This window comes from Mirounga leonina, unplaced genomic scaffold, assembly GCF_011800145.1.
Source record: "Mirounga leonina isolate KUSES-001 unplaced genomic scaffold, KU_Mleo_1.0 Mir_366, whole genome shotgun sequence".
Lineage (NCBI taxonomy): Eukaryota > Metazoa > Chordata > Mammalia > Carnivora > Phocidae > Mirounga > Mirounga leonina.
Window position 1 is genome coordinate 13991268 of NW_023270709.1, and position 23730 is coordinate 14014997.

At 42.8% G+C, this 23730-nt stretch overlaps 1 protein-coding gene across 1 annotated transcript in view; it reads right to left on the reverse strand.

Moving 5' to 3' along the window:
• Positions 1 to 10280, reverse strand: part of ADTRP (androgen dependent TFPI regulating protein) — a 61038-nt gene extending 50758 nt beyond the window's left edge. Inside the window, exon 1 of the mRNA XM_034985679.1 lies at positions 9826 to 10280. Coding sequence (XP_034841570.1) covers positions 9826 to 10068 — 243 coding nt within the window. The 5' untranslated portion in view covers positions 10069 to 10280. The remainder of the gene's footprint in view (positions 1 to 9825) is intronic.
• Positions 10281 to 23730: the final 13450 nt, after the last annotated feature.

The window sequence follows — 23730 nt, forward strand, 5'->3', positions numbered from 1 at the left end:
TTCCAGCTCAGTGGGCCCTGACCTTGCTCGCTAAAACTGATTGAGTAAAGTCGTTTAGAGGATAATAATGTGTACAGTATTTAGTGTAATGGACTCGAGCTAAAATGGAAACAAAATAAAGAGTCAGCTTAAAAGGAGAATGTAATGAGAGATACCTTAGCTGCACGGAGGTAGCCAAACCAAATAAACAGCACAAGGGCAAAGAGCCAGACACAATGGTGGACATATTCTGGCCTCTTCCCAGGAAGAAAAAAAAAAGTTAAATGCCCAGTGCTGCAATCTCATTAAAGAAGCTGGAATCAGGGTCAAGAGTGCCACAAAGGAGCTCTGTGATCTCCTGAGGGAGATTCACAAAATGGTGTCTTGCTTATCTGAGAGAGAAGCCAATGTCCTTCTCTGATTGAAAGGGGGGTACCTGAAGGCCTTACAAAGAAAATCTGGCTAAGGGAGTGATTTAAATCCACAAGGATAGAGCAGACCAGGGGCTCTGGTGCACCACTAAGTACCATGAGGTCCTGGAGGTGAGGTCAAAGAGAAGTAGGGCCCTTTTCAGCGAAGTAAGACCAGCTAAGGGCATACTGCCCATTCCTACTGTTTTGCACAAATCTGTGGCTTTTGATTGAAGGGTCAATACAGAGTTATGGTTGGTTTTGATTGTACTTGCACTAGATCCCATCCTATTCCGTGAAAGCTCTGGGTACAAAAGGGGCAATCAAGACTCTGCTCTGAGAGTATGAGTCAGGCAAGGTCTGGAACCTAGGGCATTGCTCTCAGGTTGGATCAGGTTGGTTATTGGGGAATGACCTCTAAAGTCTGAATTCTAGGAAAAAGAAGTTCTAGCAGAGCTGGCCTCCTTCCATTCTTTAGCCTGAAGGGGTAGGTGAGGGAGGATCCAGAGGTGAATTGGGCCAGCCATATGCTCAGCTGGGTCCTCAGACCAGCAGCACCGATGTCACCCAAAAGCTTGTGAGAAATGCAGGACCTCAGCCCCACCCCAGACTATGGAATCAGAATCTCTGGGAGTGGGGTCCAGCAACTTGTTAACAAACTCCCTAGGTGACCCTTACATATGCTAAATTTCTGGAAATGCTCACTGGATTAGACATAAATTTATCACTGAAAATTCCTATTGACTACTTAAAGCCATAATAACAGACTTTCATTGATTTCTTGTTATGTGCCAGGCTCTGATCTAGGTTTTTAAATTTCTCATAACCACTTTATGAGGTAAGTCTTATTATTGTGCTCTCTCCCAACCCATTTTACATATAAGGAAACTGAGGCATAGAGACATAAACAAACTTCCCTTAAGTCTCATGGTGGGTAAATGGGGATTCAAAACCCAGAGTCTGGTTCTTGAATCAGACTTAAAAAAAAAAGTCAGGTTTCTTTTGTTTTTTTTAATCATTTATTTGACAGAGAGAGAGTACAAGCAGGGGGAGCAGCTGAGGGAGAGGGAGAAGCAGACTCCCCACTGAGCAGAGAGCTCGACACAGGGCTTGATCCCAGGACCCCAGGACCATGACCTGAGCCAAAGGCAGATGCCCTATCAACTGAGCCACGCAGGCACCCAAAAGTCAGGTTTCTAAGAACAGTTTAGGTAAAACACTGTGGGAGGTTGGAAGAAAGGCAACTATCTCTTGGTGGGAGAATTACAAATGACTGTGAAAAATACTGATGCCTGATTTTCAACCTATCCCCCCAGAGATTCTAATTCCCTAAGAGGTGTGGCCTGGACTTCAGGATTTCTAAAAATTCTCCCAAGTGATTTTAACTGGGACTGCTAAGGTCGAGAACCAGTTGCATAGAGGAACTTCTGTTTGGACATTTGGATCTGGCCTTCCCAATAGAGGTGGGACAGTGAAGATCCAGGGAGCGAACCCTCCTGGTGGGATGAGCTTGGAGAAAGAGAGAGAGAAGTGGAAAGTGAATGCAGGGGCAACGCCCTCATCCACAGGGCATGAGGGGCAAGGGGACAGCAAAGTAGCAAAGAATGATCAGATGGTAGAAAACCGAGAAAGTACAAGAGTCCCATGGTCCATGAAGGGAGGAAGAAGTTTTGAACCAGAAGGGTGGTTCCAGAGAGGGGTGGGCAACAGTTTTACATGTCACAAAGAGGTGGCCACCCCAATACTCATCATCTACTTTTGACATTCAGCCCTCGGGCTGTAGAACTTGGAGCAATCTTTTGTACATGGATGTTAGAGGAAGTCACCTCCTCCTCCACTCTTTCCACTCCCCCAGAGCAACTCTCACCTCAACCCTGGTTTCACTTCCAGCTGTTCAGGCCACAGCAGGCAGCTGTTTTAGTTAGGAAGGCGGGCATGGGGCCTGGGCCCTGGCGCGGAGGCCCGGGCTCTTCTATCAACAGAGCAATTAATCACGTACTGAGCACTGAGCGTCTGCCAGGTTTTCCGTCTTTGGGGAGAGGCTACCTCCACCCAGCATGTGAAGTCCGTGTGACCACTTTCCTTAGCAAGAGCTTCCTAGAGTCACCATGAGTCAAGCTCGTCCTAACTTTCTCTGGCTCTTCCCAAAAATGTGGAAATTGGATTGGCAGGAAAGAACACATGACTCAGAGCCTCCCTGGCTTCTCCTTCAACAATAAAACTTTTCTCCACACTGCAAATTTGCCAATCACCTCTCCACCTCTCCCCACACACACCCCCACCCCCCACCGCCCAGCCCCGCTCACATGTATATGCGAACTGTGTACGTGGAGCAGCCTCGTCCCCACTGATCTCAATCTGCATTGACATGCCATCAACTGTATCAACAGGAATATTTGTGGAGCCCTCACAAAGGAACTCAGGAGGGAGGTGCTAGGGTGTTGCCAAGAGAAATAAGCCAGAACTAGGGCAGAGAGGAGCCACACAGCAGAGCTGGAGGGCAAGGCGCCATGAGCTCCTTCAATGGGGAGGTTTCTTGGAGGGCCCTGAGGACAGGTTAGTATCAACTCACCCAATGCGACATGGGTCTGCTCATCCCCTGACGACAATACAATGAAGCGTTTGTAAAACAAGCACAGAAAGAACAGTCAAGGGAGAAAATGGTAGCTATCAGGGACTGAACTGTGTCCCCTCAAAATTCTTATGTCGAAGTTATAACCTTCAGTGGTTGTATGTGGAAATAGGGTCTTTAAAGAAGTAAATACACAAAAACAAGGTCAGTCAGGGTGGGTCCTGATCAAGTATGACTGGTGTCTTTCTAAGAAGAGGAGACTAGGATGCAGACCACATGCACCATGAGGCAGGACCACGTGAAGACACGGGGAGAAGAAAGTGGCCATCTGCAGGCCGTGGACGGGGCTTCAGGGGAAACTGACCCTGTAGACGTCTTGATCTTGGACTTTCAGCATCTGGAACTGTGAGAAAATTAATTTCTGTTGTTTAAGTCACCCAGGCTGTGGTACTTTGCTTTGGCAGTCTGAGCAGACCAACACAGTAGTGATGAAACAAGATGGCAACAACCAGCCTCCTTTGAAGAATATCACAACAAAATGACTGTCATTTACATTTCTCAACTATTTGGGCTGCCCAAGAAAGCAGAGCTGATGGTATCTCGATCAGGGTTTATTTCAAGCTACAGCTCTGTGATTTATCTCTTCTACCAATTCTTTTCTAAGTCTGTTTGTTCCTTGTGCCTTTTTCTGAAATGTTGCTGGTCTAAGTTTGTTAGCTGGCTTCCGTTTTTGCTGCTCGCTAAAAAATTTACCACCTGGGAAGGCTGAATTACATTTTTTATAAGTAGTGCAATTTAAGAAACCATAGCTAAAGGAAATTTTGTTTTTACATTCACGTGTCTTCACAAGACTCACAAAAATCTTGAAATGATGGAAACTTCGCCTTTCTAAGTCATCAAGTTAATTTCTTTGCCTTTAAGCCAAAACCTTCTTCAACTATCTCAGGAAATGAGAATTTCTTCTATTTAAAAAATAATTCCAGAGAGGGAGATTCCACAAGTTTCCTGAACAAGACATTACAAATCTTATTGGATGAGTCAAGTCACCCAACGCCCAGCCCAGCTCTGTGCCTGACTTGAACAGGCTGGGACTTTCTTAGGTCTTGCCTTTGAAATGATGCAAGACTTGCAGTGGGAGACTATTCCAGAATAAAAGAGCAAATGGAGACTAATTGTGGTGAGTATTTTCTATAACTGTGGCAGTGAGGGTAGTTTGGGGGCAGGTAGAGGAAGCCTTTGCTAAAATAGATCTGCACTATATATGTAATAGACTGTTTCAAGCATCATTCATGTGCATTTAGCTTAAGTAAAAAACTGAGATAAAAAACACAGAAGAAATGATATGAAGAATATAGGCTGGCATGAAGAGGAGGGGGAAAAGAAAAGAGAAGAAACCAAGAGAACACTGAAGGACAGGTTGGAAAAAGAATTCTAAGAATGTTCAGCCAGGGTTGCATAGCGGCTGACCACTGGCTTCAGAGTAACAGCAGGATGGGTAGGCTGTGGGTAGGCTCCCTTACAGGTGGGGTGGGGTTCCCTAGAAAGTGACTCTGACCAGGTAGACCCAGGCTCTGGTCATTTATTCATGCAACCAACATTCACAGAGTGCGTGTTAGGTGTCAGAAACTCAGAAACTGTATTAGACATAGTACAGGCTAGGGCAGGTTCTGTGCTCATGTGTCTTTATTAAGAAGAAGAGAGGAGAAAGAGGAGGAGGAACCCTTTCTGTATGTTTACTATTTTACATCATGTAAGGTCAGGTTCCTTGGGAAACAGAAGCAGATTCTTAGATCTGCCTGCAGAGTGTTCATTGAGGAGTGCTCTCAGAACAGCTATGAGAGGGAGGGAAGGGGGCAGGGGGAGCAGGAAAGAGCAGCAGGAAAAGATGAAAGGCAATGCCCTTGCATGGAATCAGCTGGGCCCCAAAGGAGCTGTGGAGCTGAGCTGGCGCTTCAGAGTCGTCCTGGAGCCTGGCCTTTCTACCCCAAATCAACCAGTCATTGGATGCAGCAACCCCAGGGAGGGCCCTGAGCCTTGTCTAGGCAGCTCCCTTCTGCTAAGGGCATTTCTGGGACAGGACCTCAGCTGTGAATCATCAGCAGCCAACACTCCTCCCGGAAGCTGGGGAATGAGTACCTTGATGCTGGGGACATGGGCGGGATCTGGGGGCCACACCAAGGCATCCACTCCATATGAGGATACTGAGGCTCAGGGATGTTAGGTAACTCACTCAAGATCACACAGCAACTGAACAGCAGAGCTAGCATTCACCCCCAGGCAGCCCGGCTCCAGAAGCTGGATCTTCAATCACTGACCTCTCTTTGGTGTGTAAAGAACCTACCAGAATGTCACGGTTGCCCAGTTAAGTTACAGCTATTTTATTTTGGGTGTTGGTGGTGACAATTTTCTGCCATCAGTTGTCATCCTTTCAGCTATCTGAGAGCTGAAAACAGTGGCCTTAAGCATTTTTGTGAATAGACAGTCAAGTGTATTCCTGAGCTTAGGAGTTGAGCTTAAGAGTTCCACAGATGAATGTATTCGCCTGATGATGGAAATTAAAGGTTGGCCCCAAGTGGGTCCTGTAACATAAATGGATCCCTGTCTTCTCATTGTTTGTGAGCTGCTTTGGAGTTTGGACCAGTGGAAGGTCCTCAAGGATTTCTCTTCCCCCGGTCCTGCTTTGCGATCTCTGAGGACCTATGTGATGAAGTTGCTGTTGTCAGGGTGACAGCTTGAGGAGAACGAGGTCAGAACTGCACGAGGCTTGGGCAACTTCATGATAAATGGTGGGAAAGGTCGTGTCTCTGTTGGTTAAGCGGGGAGGGGCCACCCAGAATCTCCCCTGGAGATCCCAGTTATGTGGCACAATGTTTCAGGAGGAATTTTATTTTTAAAAAGAGGAAAACCCAGTACACTGTATAAAGCCAACAAGTTAAACTGTAGCTAAAATTCCCCTTCATCCCCACCTCCTATCTTAAGTTCCCTGAGGTCAGGGGCAGTCCCTGGATGGAAATGGAGTGGATAGAGAGGAGGGGACCCAACATTTGTGGAAGTCCCAGGCACTGGAAGCCTGAACTGACATGAGCACCCTGAGGATGTCCACAGCACTGCCATGTCTCCACACCCAGCTTCAGGGGCATCCCCATTCGGCATGACTCACTGCTCTCTGCTGGAGCCTGACAACTCTACTCCCAGGATGGCCCCAGTGCCTGAAGGCTGTACCTGTACAGCTAAAGATGGCTCCACAGTGGCCATCCTCTGGCTGGGAAGCTGGAGCATGCACCCTGCAGAGAGAGAACCTGAGCAGTGAGGCGGGTGGGCAACTCTTGCCTGGATCTAGAACCCACCAACCAGGGTGCTGTGAGGTGACCCATGTCCCACTAAATCACCTTGCCTTCTGCATGGCCTCTACTCAAAGATGAGAAACTAGAAGCTCATCACCACCCTCCTATCTTTGCTCCTCAACATCCAGTGTGTACAGCATTCTGAGAGCTTCCTGCGTGTTGAGTCATGCATCCCTCATGGTCATTCTGTGATGAGGCAGTCCTTTTATTTCTATTTGGCAGATATGGAAATGCAAAACACAAAGAAATACCTAGCCCGGGATCACAGGCCCTGGAGGTGGTAGAGCTGAGGTGCCATCCCAGAAACTCATGACAGTAGAGCTCATGCTTATAACCATGCAGCTACACAGCCTCTCTCTCCCAGCAGAGAATTGGCTGCCTCTTCCCTGGGGTGGGTATACTCCCTCATTAGGCAAAAACTCAGATCTCCCCTCTCTTTTCTTTACTCTCCTTGGGCACTGGGCAGGAATTGGTCACTGTCACCAACTCTCAGTGGCACCCCTCCCATGCCACCCCCTGCCACCAATCCTGTGTGTCTTCTCTTTGAATGCTATAGGATGTTTCAAAAAGAAAATGGGGATGCTCAGAATGTTGACCTGCACTAAGGTGGATTGTGCTCTTGAAATGAGGCATAACTGATATTCAGCCAAGTAAAAATTAAAGCTATTTAAAGGGAGGGGGGTAAATTTCCTGGAGAGCAGGAAAGGGTACTGACTTCAACAAGCTTACACAAAATAAATTTAAGAGTATTACAGCCAGTTATGAGACTCTGTGCCTTTATAAACACAACTATTCACTAATAATTAATCATTAGTTAACACCAATTAATCATTAGGAAACATAACTATTAAATCAGCCCATGAGGCCTTAAGAGCGAGAAATGTTAAGGCCCAGGATCTCAGCTTGAGTAACATATTTGGAATCTATCTTTAAATTGATCCTCTGAAACACAGTCAACCCATCTTCACCAATTAGAAAACTTTGCATTAAGTCATACTTTCAAGATGGCACCTAACAGAGCCCCGAAGGGAAACAGCCACAGGTAAGCAAGGCCCTCTCTGCTCATTTCAAGAGACAAAAGATGTCAGAAGAGATAATACTGCTCAGGAAGGCAGAAAACGCTGAAGGTCAGTGCAGTCAACATACCAAGTCGCTTAATTTTTCTTCTGGGGGCACTCCGCGCCAGCCACTATAGCAAATACAATGTAGAATGTTAGGAGACAAAACTCCTGTTTTAGAGCCATTTACAGTTTGATTGGAATGTTAAAGACTCACATGTAGGTGGAAATAAGAAAATAATACTATACATAAATAAGCAGAGACTGAGAGATGCTGTAAAAACTCAGGGAAAGGAAAAACAAATGTGGGTTGGAGTTGGTCAGCAGAGATTCTAAGGAAAACATGGGATTTTGGGTGGTCTATGAAAGTGGCAAAGTGGTGGAGAGGCAGGTAGGTCTTTCATCCAAAGATGGTGTGAATACAGGCAGAGTGGTGATGGCAAGAAGCCTAGGGACCAACACTGGAGAAGACACAGGTCTTCCTGGAGAAGAGACCAGCTTTTCTGGGGACAGGGGGACTTGAAGGCTGAGTAGGCAGGTGAGCTCTTAAGTCAGGAGTTTGCAATTGGTTCCATAAAGTAGGAGGGAGCGACTGTGATTTCTTGAGTAGCAGAACCACCTTGTGCAAGCAGGCTCATGATGTTTATAAGAAAACCAAACCAAAACCAGTGCTTTGGAAAGATGAATCTGGAATCTGAGAGGTTGACAGATGGATTGCTAATAAGAGGGCAATGAAGAGATAATCTCGTCCCCCAGGTACAAATTAATAAGAGCCTATAGTTAGAGGGATAGTAAGATTGGGGAAGAAGGGAATGAACCTAAGGAAAGGAAAAACATAGGATTTGGTGGCTGATTCATCAGGGAAGCGAAAAGGGGATTATTACTAGGAAAAAATAATGTCTTTGACAAGATAAGTGTTTTTTTCCATTCTTGGAAATATGAGGGCTCTGGGGCATGGAACTGAGAATGAAGAAGTCAGGGAGCTGGTTCATGGTAGTAGGTGGAAAGTCTGTTCTCAGCCATGCTTACTGTGAGGTGGAACATCCATACTGGAATTTGGTTTAGATTCCACCATCAATCCTGGCTACAGACCCCCCTGTCTTTTAGTTGACTATTTTTTTTAAAAGGTTTTATTTATTTATTTGACAGAGAGATAGCGAAAGAGGGAACACAAGCAGGGAGAGTGGAAAAGGGAGAAACAAGCTTCCCGCTGAGCAGGGAGCCTGATGTGGGGCTCGATCCCAGGACCCTGGGATCATGATCTGAGCCGAAGGCAGACGCTTAACCACTGAGCCACCCAGGGGCCCTTAGTTGACTTTTTAATATAAAGCCAATAGATACTCAAAGCTGAGGTTTTCACTGTATTATTCTAGCTCCAAAAAAGCATTTCTTTGTGGTTTTTTATTTGTGTGTTTGTTTTATAAAATTCTATGATTGAAAGAAAGAGTCACCTTGATAATTTCAAGTACACAAGAGCTGCCAGGGCTCGAATCTTTCAAGCCCAAATCAAAAGCCAGCAAGTGGCCAGAGAGGAGGAAGCAGAACCTCCAGGCCCCTTGGATTTGAATCTGAATTTCCCCTCCTTAGCACTGTAGAGTGTCACTTTTCCCGACCATGCATAACCTCTGCTTAGGATTGTGATTCCCAAGGATTGGAATATTTTGCCCAGTTTCTGAAATCAGAGGTTTTTATGGCACCCTACATTTTAGTTAAAAAATCTCAAACATTAATTAGCATCCCCAAAGGCTGTACTATTTTTAGCTTTTAACTTTAATATTTTTACATACTCCCAAAACAGTTTTTAAAAACCTATTTTTTTCCCATTCATTCACACTTCATTCATCAGAATGTGGTCAGCTGGGCTACAGAGACAAGATGGAATTTAGTCATAGGATTGGTTGGTAAATTGTTGAAAATGTGTATTTGCCATTTGGTTGAGTGATTCATCCTTTAAGATGGAGCCTGAGCCTATAAAAAATTGAAGTGGGATCTGAACATGGCAAAATGTGTTTGCTTTTCTTAGATAAATCTGTTAGTCTGTGCTGGAAAATGGCATCATTCCCCCATTGGAAATTGTGCTTCCCACGCAACATACGCCACTCTGCCTTCCCTCACAGATTTCCCCAAGCAAAGTTCAAAATCCCGCTTGTGTTTGTAGTCAATCCCATGGTGAAACCATTAATTTAGTCTTTCCATTTGAGCTCATCTGAGAAGAACTCCAAGATATGATTCTTTTCAAAAGAGTGTTTAACAATTAGCACAAAAGATAGGAACCGATAACTTCTGAACTGGGTTTCTCCGAGCAAACTATCAAGCCAAAAAGAAAGCCAAAACTCACAGACAATGAAGAAGGAAGAAAAAGAATGGAATTTTGTATTTAATAAAACTCAAAGGTCATATGTGTAAAAACACTGTTACTATAGACAAATAGCTTGCTTCCTGGTATGGTCATATGGACTTACCAGATTTAGCAATGTCAAATACTTCCACTGTCCGCCATTGAGAAAGATTTTGGATTTCTGCTGGTCTCTTCCTCCTTTTTGTGAGATGTAATAATTGAGAAAAATATACCAGCTCATAACAAGGAAGTGGTATATGCAGGTACAAGTCCTCGTCATGGCTAGCTCTGACCAGGGAGTCGTGAATGACTCGGGTAGCTTTCCTCTGGTGTCCTTCTGCGGGTCACAGCCGGAGTCATAAGGCATGCCTGAGAGCTGTAAAACACACCCCTCTGGGATTTGGGAGTTCCAACAAGACTGAATTTTGCTTCTCTCATAGGCTCCCTCCCCGATAAACTTGGGAGACAGGATTATTGCTGGTTTTCAGATGCTTTCATTTAAATAATGATAAGTAATCCCCAGATTTGCATAAATTTCAACGCTTAGGCTTTGAAGAGGAGCAGGGTGGGGGGAGGCAAGATCTGCACTTTGCACTGTTTGGCTGGGGCCTTATTGTGAAACACCAATGAATTCTAATCAATACTGTCAGGGCCATATCCTCTTCTTTCCTTTTTATCTGGGCGGAACAAGGAAGTTGGAATAATACTTCTTGAGAGATTAGGATCAGGTTGATAGACTAGACGGGAGAGATTATGGGCATGTTTATGGCACAGAGGGAGGTCAGTAGAAAGGGAAAGGATATTATAATCTTGCTCCTGAGTCTCTAGGGCCCTATAAAATCTGTAACAAACTGCTCCTCCAGGGAGCAGCCCCAAGGCTTTTTTTTTTTTTTTTTTTTTTTTTTTTTTTAGTTTTGTATCTATACCTTAGAGAACCAAAGGTTACCCAGGGTTGCCCCAGATCATTTACAAGGGTGTTTCTGTGCCCTGAGAAGAAAGACGCATAGCAAGAGATCTGTGGCCAAAGAAGCATAGGAAGAGGTGTGTAGTCATGGCCCACATACCTGAGTTTAGACATTGCTGGGAGAGAGTGGGGGTCTCTGCATTGCCTTAGAGAGGACGAGAATGTGCTTAGGCTGGGCAGACTTTACAGAACCGGGCCCTGCTCAAGCTCAACAGAAGGTACCTGAGAGAGCACTAGAAGTGTGATACCTTATGACATCACCAGCTTGTTTCCCTGGGCAACTAACTCAGAGGGTTCTGAACAAATCCCCGAGGGAAAGGCTCCCAATGCTCTTATGTAAATCTGGAGCTGGTGCTGTTCAATGATTTAATCAGGGCTAACAAGTACTGGGAGAAAGAACTAGAGGCCACACATGGAGGGCAAAACAAAACCAAACTCACCTCCCAAGAGTCATCAAGAGAGAGGGTATATGGTGGCCAGGGGTGGGGAGAACAAACCTGAGCCTGCAGTAGAGGGTCTTCAATTGAAAGTGTTCCCAAGGGAAAGGATGATCTGGCAAAGGTGACATAAAACTCTGTGCACATGTGCAAGACTGTTGAATCTCAGATCTGTACCTCTGAAACAAATAATGCAATATATGTTAAGAAAAAAAAAAAAAGAAGAAGAAGAAGGTAGCAGGAGGGGAAGAATGAAGGGGGGAAAATCGGAGGGGTAGACGAACCATGAGAGACGATGAACTCTGAAAAACAAACTGAGGGTTCTAGAGGGGAGGGGGGTGGGAGGATGGGTTAGCCTGGTGATGGGTATTGAGGAGGGCATGTTCGGCATGGAGCACTGGGTGTTATGCACAAACAATGAATCATGGAACACTACATCTAAAACTAATGATGTATGGGGATTAACATAAGAATTAAAAAATTAAAAAAAAAAAAAACTGTGCACAATTTCATGGCCTAGGTTAAAAGTGCAAATAGAGCAGCTCATGCTTTGACAGTGTTTATTATGTGACAGGCCTTGCTCCAAGTGCTTTATACATACTAGCTCATTTAACACTCTAAACACCAGTTTGAAGGAAGCACTGTTCTGAACCTCACTATGATGAACCCCGTTTTCAGATGGGGCTGCTAAAAGGAAGCTCAAAAAGTAGCAAGAGATGGAGGTGCAGTCTGCACTCTACCCAGTGTGCCTGACAACAAAGAAGCAATGTTTGCACTGAATACCCTCGGACTGCCTTGGCGATGTTTCTCCACCCCATGCTGAACCTCTTTTATCCTCTCTCTCGCCCATGGGAAAATGCCCTCAGGAAAGGATCAGATCTGTTTTGAAACTTGGTGCACATATAACTTATTGTGCTATGTCTCCTGGGGTGTTTTCATGGTACACGCCATTATAGATTTAGGGGTTTTATCCCTTTATACAAAAATCTCAAGCCTAAGTCTGCAGATGGGTAAGGATTTGAGGCAAAAGCGAGAAAAGAGAGGAAGACAAAGACCCAAATCTCTGGAACATGTACATCCAACCTGGAAGCTGGCCTTTTAACACTTGGATTTTTTTTTTCCTGCATTAATCTCAATGCCCATAGATGAAGGCTTTCATAAATATTTATACAGTTGGGGCACCTAGGTGGCTCAGTAGGTGAAGTGTCTGACTCTTGATTTTGGTTCAGGTCATGATCTCAGGCACATGAGATCGAGCCCCAGCCTCTGTGCTGGGTGTGAAGCCTGCTTAAAATTTTTTCTCTCCCTTTCCCTCGGCCCCTCCCCCCTTCAAAAAAATAGAGAGAGAGAGATACAGTTATTTAAACTTATTTGTACGTTGTTCAATGTTTGATATTGGAATCCAATTGTTAACATTTTAATCTGATAACATTAATCTATCTATCTATGAGGATTTGTATATAGAAAATATGTAATTTTTTAATTCAATATATTTTCTTATAAAAATTTCCACAAAAATGTTGTCTAAAGGAAATGCTACCTTGTGGCCATGTTCACATCATAATTTGTATCTGTGGTTGAGTAACCAGGTAAATGTCCACGAAGCACTTTGACCATCTGTTTCCTACTCTGAGACCAGGTGGAGCTTTGGGGAATAAAGACAGTGTCACCACTTAGGTACATGATATTATTAACTAATATATAATAAATCTGCTGTTAGCCAGCCTTTCTCCACTCTCCAAGTATCTGGAGGCCTCATGTCATATCTAGGAGGAGAAGAGAATTGTTCCCTAACTTAATAAAAAACTTGACAGAAATACACACTTTTTTCATGGGAAATACTAAAAATATAAAATAAACATATTTCACATTTTGAATGGAACAGATAACTTGACTATTAAAAGTAACTTTCTTTAAAACTCTCTAACTTCTGGAAGTTTAGAACACCAATCTTTAATTTCACAAATACTTATTGACTGAGCAACGGCTAATTGCCTGGTACTTACTAGGCTCTGCAGATTCCCTGGGGAATAAGAGAGATCCAATCCCTGCCCTGATGGAGTTTTTATTTTACTAAGGGAGATGGACATTAAATAATAATACAATCAGGTGTTGATTTATAATTATGGTAGCTTCTGTGGAGGATAACAGTGTGAGACTGAGAGTGGTCTGAGGTCAGGGAAGCTGGCCCTAGGAAGCCACCTGTGAGCAGAGCTGTCCTCTCAACACTCCCAACAAGCTCCGACTGTCCTTCCCAATCTTTTTTTGTGAGCTCCTCTTTCTCTGCCAGTTCCTTATGTGTTCATGTTTCCCAGGGAGCTGCTTCAGCCCTCTGTCCATCTCCCTACATACTCACCCAAGTGATGCTGCCCACTATCATGGTTTCTACCACGACTTTCCAGTCTATAACCACAAATTTTATATCTGTATTCCCAGCCCTCCCCCCATCCCCACAAAACTTCAAACATGTCTTTGACTACTTGTTGCATATTTCCCTGAATGAGTCAGATGCACCTCACACTCAAGATGTCTAAAATGAACTCACTAGTTTGCCCCAAACCTGACCTTTTGTCTCTATCCTCTGTCTTGGGGGGGATGACCCCATTGTCCAACCTGGGAATCTTCTTTGTCTCCTCTGTCTCCCTCACTGCCCAAGTCCTGCCAACTTCATCTCCCAAATCAAACTCAAGTCAGCCCTCCTCTTTCCATTCTGTCTACAACTGCCCTAGTTCAAGTCTTCCCAATCTCTTCCCAGTTGGTACTGTCTTCTAACTTGTTTTCTGGATTCTAGTCTTATCCCCAACTTCATTCTTCCCTAGGTCAGGAAATGAGTCTACCCAAAAAGCCAATCTTAACATATTCCTCCCTGGCTTAAATCCCTTTACTGTACCAATATCCACCTACAGGAGAGAATCCAAGTTTCATAACTTTTTATAAACTGTCTCATCTGGCTTTGGTACTCTCTCCAGCCTCATCTGTGGTTTCATATTTTATTTCCTCCAACCACACTTGGCTAGATCATGTGCCAGTGCTTTGCTCCTACCACCTCGTCTCCCTGATGGCCTCCTTTCAACATGTCTTTGACTGGATGTCTCATAATCATCCTCCAAAACGCAGCTCAGCAGTTCTCTAGGAACTCTTCCCTGAACATCTCCTCAACCAAGCCATATTAAATATCCCCCTCTAGTCTTCCTTAATACCCTGTGCATCTCTGCAAATTGCGTGAGGATTATTACCATCTTAGTCCATTCAGGGTGCTATGACAAAAATACCAGACTGGGTATTATAAATGACAAAACTTATTTCTTACAGTTCTGGAGTCTGGGAAGTCCAAGATCAAGGTGCCAGCCGACTCAGTGTCTGACGAGAGCTTCCCGGTTCATTGATGGTCATTTCTTGCTACGTCTTCATCTGTGGGAAGGGATGAGGGATCCCATCTAAGACAATAATTCCATTCATGAGGGCTCCCCCCTTGTGGTTCAATCACCTCCTTATGATCCCACCTCCTAATATCATCACTTTAAGGGTTAAGATTTCAACATATATATTTTGGAGAAACAAAACATTTAGTCCATAGCAATTAGAAATGAATCTCTTTTATAAAGTGTTATCTCTCTGGGTTCAGAGATGGTGTTTTTTTGGATTCTTAGAGCTTAGCATAGTGCTGGACACATAGTAAAAACTTAATAAATATTTGTCGAGTAGACAAATATGTATATATCAGGCATACTTGTCTACTGAGCCTTACTATAAAGCCAATTCACTCATGAAAAACATTATGTTCAAAGAGTTCAGCTGCTGACTTCTTGGGAGAAGCTTGAACACTAACATGAAGATACAGCCCAGGCCCTGCAGGAACTCACAGTCAAGCGGCAGAGACAGAAATCCAAACAAAAAAAAATTATAGCATGATGTGATAAGTACTATAATAGAGGTATGCATAACCTACTAATGGAACCTAAATTATCTTGCACATTTTCTGTCATGCTAAATATACAGAAGATTGACTTCAAGATAAATGCATTGAGTGAATCATCAGAAACTCCAGATGCCACGTAGGAGAAGATAAGGATTAATGTGATCTCACTAAGCAAAGTAGCCATGGCCACCAGCATGGACAACGGTTTTGTCTGATAGAGATTAATAACCCATTCCTAGGCCAGTCACAAAATGAGGAGGTACAAAAAGCAGGGGCTCAACCTGGGCTTGAGTCTACTGTGTGACCTTGGGCTGGTCAGCCATCAGCCTTATTGAGGCGTTAGTTACCTCGAGTGTGAAATGGGACTTGGGGTACCTAGAGTGGTGATTGTCTTGCTTCCTAAAGCCAGGACATCTACTGAACTAAGGGAGTAATTGACCAAGGCTGGCCTCTGAAGGCACTGGAGGGAAGCCACAAGCCCATAGATACACAACAACTCCCACACATACCATGGAGCCAACTAGAGCACAAGGTGTTGAAAGATGCTCCATGGTGTTGGCTACAGGTAGCACAGTGGTGTGAAGGATATCAGGATGACAGAGCTCAGAATTCTTGAGGTTATGGTTGAGGTAGGTAGACTTCACCTTCTTGAGGTTATTTGGGATTGAGTCCTGCATCGGGCTCCCTGTTCAGTGGGGAATCTGCTTCTCCCTCTGTCCCTCCTCCCTGCTTGTTTTTTCTCTCTCTCTTAAAAATAAATAAATAAAATCTTTAAAGCTAGTATACCTCCACACACCTTATAGGCTCCCTTAACTTTGCCCACGCTTCAGTAAAGAGTCCCATCATTAAATTCCCCTCCGAGTGGGCTACCTTTTCCTGCTGGAACCCTAACTGGTATAGCCAACCAGACAGTGAGTTCCTCCAGGGGAGTCTGATAACACCTCTGGACCTCAGAACTATTCATGGTTCTAGGTGAATTCTGGATGCTGGTAAAGATCTGTTTGCAAGGATCAATTCTGGTATTGTGGTATTCTTCATATTGACCTAGGGGGTCTCTAGCCCTTGGGTTTCCTGATTATTACCACCCTAGTCACCCAGAGCTGTTTGTATTTCCCTAAAACCCCTGCTGCCTCTGACTCAGTATCACCTCACTGACTTCTAAAGGACCTCTCTCCGGTAAAAGGTAAGTGATTCTGGAAATAATTAAACATGTGTGTGATGTCCAGTTGGAGCCAAGGTGCAGGGAAAATAGGCTCTTTTTTTTCAGTGGATTTTGCATCCCTAGGAGCCTTTGTCCATTTGCTGTACATGCATCTATGAGTTAGAATGAAGCATTTCACCTATTGGGTTATTTATGCCACACCTCAGAACATTTGCTTTTCTCAGAGGTCACTGTGACTACCCTGCTTTTTAAAAACTAGAACAAACTAAGGGTTCTAGAGGAAAAGGGGGTGGGGGGATGTGTTAGCCTGGTGTTGGGTATTAAAGAGGGCACGTACTGAATGGAGCACTGGGTGTTATACACAAACAATGAATCATGGAACACTACATCAAAAACTAATGATGTAATGTATGGTGATTAACATAACATAATAAAATTAAAAAAAAAAACTAGAACATTTATTGAAGGACTCTTCTGAAGTTTCTTTGGTCAGAACATGTGTGGGTTTCCAGCCACAAAACCAAGCCAACTCTGAAAGACAGAGGAATCTATCTTCTTTGTTAGTCTACGAGAACTTTCCTGGCCCATCACTTTGCCTATCGCACTAGGAAACCTCATTTAAACCTGCCTTACCCTTTGCTCTGGGGGTTGGTTTTCATAGTGGAGAATGCAGCATTCTGTGTTGCTCTTCTCATATTCACTCAGAGGAGCAAAGTTCTCCTTTGGCAGTTTTTTGAAGATCCATTTTCAGTCAAGAGGCCAAAGAACTCTTCCTGTTTACCAGCACGAAATTGACACATTGTTGTAAAAGTTGAGAGCAGGAAAGAACCATTTGAGGTCAGTTAATTCAATTTCTTCATCTTTCAGAGGAGAAAATTAAAGCTCAGAGAGGTTAAGGGACTTACTCCAAATCACGGAGCTATTAATGAGGGAGCAGAGACCAGAATACAAGGCTCTTAATCAGGCCAGGGAGCTCTCACTGTTTCTTGAATTGTTTTGTTTTATACCCAAGTTCTAGAATTTTCAGGTGAGTTTTTCCTGCTTGAATTAGTTTGTGTCACTTGATTATGTGAGGTCTGATGAAGTTATTAAAGTAAAACTGTCTTACTAGAAATGCCCTTTTCAGTCTCCATGTCAGATTTCACGTTTTTTGCAAATATCATGTTAATCAGACATGCTTAAGTTTTTCATAAGAGAACTCAGATATTTCCAACAGATTTTTACGTCCTGAATTAATTGGCACAATTGAGAAACATATTCAGTGCTAACCAATCGGCACATTCTAGTTTCAATCTTTTGAAATTCTCATGTGAATTTCTGCTCCCCTGGGAAATTCACCATAAGAAGATCAGCAGTCAAGCTCTGTTATCTTGTTTTGGCAGTCTGAATAGAAATATGTATGAGTCATGTATAGTCAGATACATAAACTTCATTTTGATTTGCTGATTTTCTATCTAATAATTATATCATTTGCTGGAAGGGGGTATTGACATCCCCAACAATAATTATGGATTTGTGTATTTCTCTTTTCAGCTTGATCAGGTTTTGCTGTATGCATTTGAGACACTTGTTTGGTACATACATCCTTAGGATTGCTATGCCTTCCTGGTGATTAATCCTTTTATCCTTATGTAATGTCTTTCTTTGCTTCTAGTAAGTTTCTTTGCTCAGATAAAGTATACCTCACCTGATATTAATATTACCATTCCTTTTTTTTTTAATTGATGCTTACATTGTACATATTTTTTAATCTTTTTACTGCCGATCTACCTATTTTGTTGAAATTAAAGTGAATTTCTAGTAAATAGCATAGATGGGTTGTGGTGGTTTTTTTTTTTTTAATTCACTGTGCCAATCTCTGTCTTGTTTTGTTTTGTTTTGTTTCAGTCTCTGCCCTTTAATTGGTATATTTAGACCATTTACATTTAAGGTAGTTGTCTACCATGTAATTATTTGTTATTCCTTGTCTCCTCTATTTCCTGTACCTCTGTTCTTCCTTTCTTGCCTTCCAGTGTATTAATTGAATACTTTTAAGTATTCTATCTTGATTAAATTATAGTGGTTTTGAGTGTATCTGTTTGTATAGTTTTCTTAGTGATTGCTCTGGGCATGGCAATATACATATATGACCTACGAGAGCCTATTGGCATTAACATTTTACCATTTCAAATGAAGTGTGGACTCCTTGCTTCCACTTTAGTCCCTTTATTTTTCCCACCTCTAAATATCGTAGTCTTGAGCACCAGATGGTGTTGTAATTTTTGTTTTATTCATTAAATATGATTTACAAAGCTTGTGAGAAGAGTTAGTCTATTGTATGTACCATAATTTTGCCCTTTACATTGGTCTTTCATCCTTTCCAATGCTTCAAGTTTCCTTCTTTTATCATCTTCCTTCAGTTTGAATTACAGATGACCCTTGAACAATGCTGAGGTTAGGAATGCCAATCCCCATACAGTCTGCATGTAGCATTTGATGCTCCAAAAGCTTAACTACTAATAACCTACTATTGACTGGAAACCTTACCAACAACATAACTGTGAACTAACAAGTATTATGTATATGTATTATATATGGTGCTCTTACAATAAAGCAAGCTAGAGAGAAAAGTGTTTTTAAGAAAATCATAAGGAAGAGAAAATGCATTTATAGTACTAGTTATATATTTATTGAAAAGTTCTGTGTATAGGTAGGCTGGGCCAGCCAAGGGGCAGCAGCGGTGGTGGGCCTGCCCACAATGGTGATGTTCCTGTGCTTGCTGGCCTCAGCTCTGCAGCATCAGCTGTTTGGGGGCCCACAGGTGGCAACAGAAGTCTGGAGGTACAGTACAGTTGCCCCATCTACCTAGAAGTATACCACCAGCCTGTAGACATTGGCAGCTGTGGCTACTAGTGAATGCCTGAGGTTCCAGGAGGCCACAGACCCAGGGCAGCACATGAGGAGGGATCCATGGCCAGCCCAGTAGGGGCCTGAAGCTCCCAGCTGCCCCTGAGCAGCTTCCAGAGACTAGGGCATGAAGGATCAAGAGCTCAGACTCCCTATACAATGTGGTCCTTGCCCTCTAGGCTGTTCCTTTGTTCAGCCTAGCCTCCTGCCAGTCCCAAGCACTGGACCCAACCACCCTGTTGGCACACAGGGAAACTTGCAGATCTGCCTGGTCCTAGGACTCCCAGGGGCTGCTGACAGCCTTGGTAGGCCTCCATGAGTACTCAGGGAGCAGCAGGTGGGGTCTCTGCACCAGTCACCTTTTGATCTGATCCTGTGGAGACTCAGGTGTGCAGTGGTAAGTAAACATTTGTGGCCTTGCTGTCAACTCTTAAAAAAAAAATCCACATTTAAGTTGATCTAGGAAGTTCAAACTGGTGTTTTTCAAGGGTCAACTGTATTTCCTTTAGCCATTTTTTTTTAAAGATTTTATTTATTTATTTATTTGAGAGAGAGAGAGAATGAGAGACAGAGAGCATGAGAGGGAGGAGGGTCAGAGGGAGAAGCAGACTCCCTGCCGAGCAGGGAGCCCGATGCGGGACTCGATCCCGGGACTCCAGGATCATGACCTGAGCCGAAGGCAGTCGCTTAACCAACTGAGCCACCCAGGCGCCCCCTTTAGCCATTTTTTAAAAGACAAGTCTGCTAGCAACAAGATTCTTAAGTTTTCCTTTTGAGAATGTCTTCATTCTCCTTTCATTCTTGAAGACTTTTGTAAGATACAGAATTTACTGTTGACAGTTTTTGTCTTTCAGCACTTGAAAAATGTGCAACTTCCCTCTGGCCTTCATGGTTTCAGATGAGAAATCTGTTTTTATTTGAATTTGTGTTCCCTTATGGGTGATGTGTTTTTTCTCTCTGGTTGCTTTGATGACCTTGTCTCTACCTTTTAGAAGTGTAATTATGATGTGTTGTGGCATGGATGTCTTTGGGCTTATCATCTTTGGAGATTGTTCAACTTTGTAAATATCTTTCACAAACTTGAGAAATTTTCAGCCATTATTTTTTTTTTGAATTCTCTTTTATTCCAACTCTTTTTCCACTCTCCTTCTGGGACTCCAATGGCATGAATTTGGTGATTTTGTTATTGTCCCACAGTTCCCTGAGGGTCTGTATATATTTTTTCCTATTTTCTGTTTTTCATATTGAATAAATTCTCTTAATTAGTCTTGAAGTTCATCGATTTTATCCTCTGTTATCTCCACTCTATTATCAAGCCCAACCAGTGAGGTGTGTTGTTTTGTTTTGTTTTTTAATTTCTATTATTTTATCTTTCAGCTCTATAATTTCAACTTGGTTCTTTTTAATAATTTCTATTTCTTTGTCAATATTTTCTATTTTTCATTTGTTTCAGGAGAATTTGTAATTGTTCATTAAAGCATTTTTACAATAACTCCTTAGGATCTTTGTCAGATAATTCCAATATCTGTTTCATCTCTGTGTTGGTGTTGGTTGATTACCTTTTTTCATTCAAGTTGTGCTTTTCCTGGTTCTTGGTGTGGCCAGTAATTTTCATTGTATCTTAGACATTTTGATTACTATCTTAAGAGTCTCTAAATCTTATTTAAGTCTTATTTTAGCAATCAGTCACCCTGTTTAGATTTAGCACTCAGATCTGGCTTAACTTTTGTAGGCTATGGTTCCAATGATTACTTAATTTCTTGAGATTTTGTAATGCCTCTTTGATGTGCTTTGTTTATCTGGTGCCACTGGAGCTCCCAGTAGGACAACCAAAAATATCTCCAGACATTTCCAAAAGTCGCTTGGGAGAATATCACCCCGAGTTGAGGAGCATTGCTCGAAAGAAGCCAGAAGAATTCAATGTCCCCAGTGTGGGACAAGCCATGATCCTGTGGGGAGGGGAGAATACATTCTCCCCCAAAGCCTCATGGGAGAACTTTGGGATCCCAGACTGTGGTTGTGTGTCCTAACTCCTCTGGCCTGGGACAAGGAAAAGGCTTGATTTGCCTCCTACTACATCTGCTCAAACTTGTACTCAGGGATGATACTGACAATGCCTCCTATAATGAAACAGGATTTGATTTCTTGTATAACCCAGCTCAAAGGCTAATCTAGCCCAAACAAACAAGTGGTCTTTATTATGAAATTGCAGCTATGAAGTTTCAAGGTGAAATCCTCTTAGCATTACATATATATGTATGCATATTTGTATTTTCTGCTTTAAGACATGCTGCCAAAGATCGTTATCAGATACATCCTTTTTGCTTGTTAGTTGGTTTTCTCCTTATTTCTACATTGCTGAGATGACATCACATGACCTTTTGAAAGTTTTGCTTTTCTGTCTGGAAACGGAGGGCAGTGTTTCATAAAAGTGAGGAAAAGGTTGCTATGCTTTAAAAAATCCCCTTAACTTAAAAAAAAGAAAGAAGAAAGAAGAAAAAGAAAGAAAGAAAGAAAGAAAGAAAGAAAGAAAGAAAGAAAGAAAGAAAGAAAGAAAGAAAGGAGAAAAAAGAAAAAGCTGCCAGATTGTTTATTGCAGAGTTGACTCATTTGGCCAAAAGGAGTTGTTTTGGCTAATCATTTACTCAGCTGCCCTCTGAATAGAAATGCCATCCTCAAACTGTATGAAAATTAAATGAAACCTCACAGAATACTTGTTTACCAAATGGCTGAAGTTTAAGGTCAAATCTGTTGGCCCCCTTGGCATTTTCTGCATGCCAAGCAAGTCTGAATTATTACATATTAATTATTCAGCTCGAATTGCTTCACATTATCTGGTTGGTGGAGGTCTATGATCATTAAGCAATTGCCACCATCCTCCTCCAGAACATTCGTGGCATTTGGGGCTACTAAAAGTAAATCCAGTATGTCTTGGAGTCCAAAATAAATCACACGCCAGTACAGAATAAAATTAGCCTCTCTCTCTTACCTTCAACAAAGGTAGATTTCTTTGAAACATGGCCTGCTCAGGATAAGAATGTTTTATAGACTGTGAGCTCCTGGAGATAGAAGTACAGCTGGGTTCTCACCTGGCTGGAGGAAATGTCTCCTTCTGGACCTCAACTTTGGCACCAACCCTTTGTATCCTTGTCTTGAAAGAGGTAAGAGCTTTTGTCCACAATATTCTGCCTATTCCCCTTCTTTGTCCACCTTCCACAAGTCAGAGGGACTCTTGTTGAAAGGGTTTGGAAAAGTCCTAATAGGGAATAAATGAAGCACAGCCACCTGTCTTCAAGGCTGTCCTCAAACCATGAGGCCTCCTTGCCAATGAATTTACTTGAAGTGCTGGGAAACTGACTTTTTCCCCCTGTTTTTGGAAACAATGATTACTTCACTGAAGGCCTGATGACATCCTCCCCCACCATAGTAGTAACATGAAAAGAGTTTTTACATAGTTTTTTGGCTCTTACTTGGCATCAGTATGAGCATCTCTGGTTCTATCAATCTGGTTGTAACTTTGAAGGTGAAGACTGGCTTAGGAGCTCAGAGAGAATGTACTGGGTCTAGAAGCCCTGAGATCAAGGGCCAAGTAGAAAAATCCAGCCCTCAGTCCTGACACTGCTGTGGTTCTGTTGTCTGCCATCAGTGATATCATTGTGGGGATGTTATGAGAAAGAGGGTGACAGAGGAAATGTCTGCAAGCTGTTGGATGATTTCAATGGCTCTCAAATTATTGTTATTTTGGTGAGGCTGCCAGCCTGCAGCTCAATGTTGGCTTCTAAAGAAGTGTGACCTCCAAAGCGAAGTGAGGTATATTTTCACACAGTGGTCAAGAGTGTGAGTTCCCAGGTCAGTGTGCCCTATTTCAAATTCTGGTTTCACTTCTTCCCACCTGTGTGCCTGTGAGCAAGTTAATGAAACTTTCTTGTCTCAGTTTCTTCAACTATAAAGTGGGGATAAAAATAGTGCACAATTCATAGTGTTGCCATGCAGGGTGAATGAAACAGTAAATGTGAAGTGCTAAGGATAGAGCCTATAAGGTAGTAAGTACTCAATAAGCATTAGGTCTTATCATAGAAAGTACTTGGAAAATATCTGTCCTCACAGTCACCACCTGATCAGAATGGCCATCTGGACCAGAAGTACCTCACCACTAGGAAGTATGTCTGCAGTAGCAACTTTTGCTATGTATCTTTGGTGAACGGCATGGTAGAGGTGCCTAGTCTATCAACAGGTTCTCCATTGCAAGCAGCCTAACTTCTTTCCAAAAAACATTGATGGGAACAACTTTCAAATGTATTTCAGAATTGTCTTAAGGGCAACATTAGCTTTTAAACTGAAGAAAAGTTATTACCCTTGACCTGGGGATTTCCATTCAGACTGTAATGACCCATAATTTCCCAATGCCCCTGCTAAGTTTGTTAGGAACTGAAAAGGGCAACTGAAATTGACCTAAAGTCCAATGTTGGTGAATTATCACTATCTTTCTCTTTGAGAGAGAAACAGAGAGAGAGAGAGAGAGAGAGAGCATGTGCTGGGGGTGGGGGAGGCAGGTTCATGTGGGCAAGGAAGGGTAGGGGGAAAAGCAAACACTCAGTGTTGAACTGGTGTCTTTGTTTTAATCAAGGGGAGTGCTAAGTGATCATCAGAAATGTCTTCTA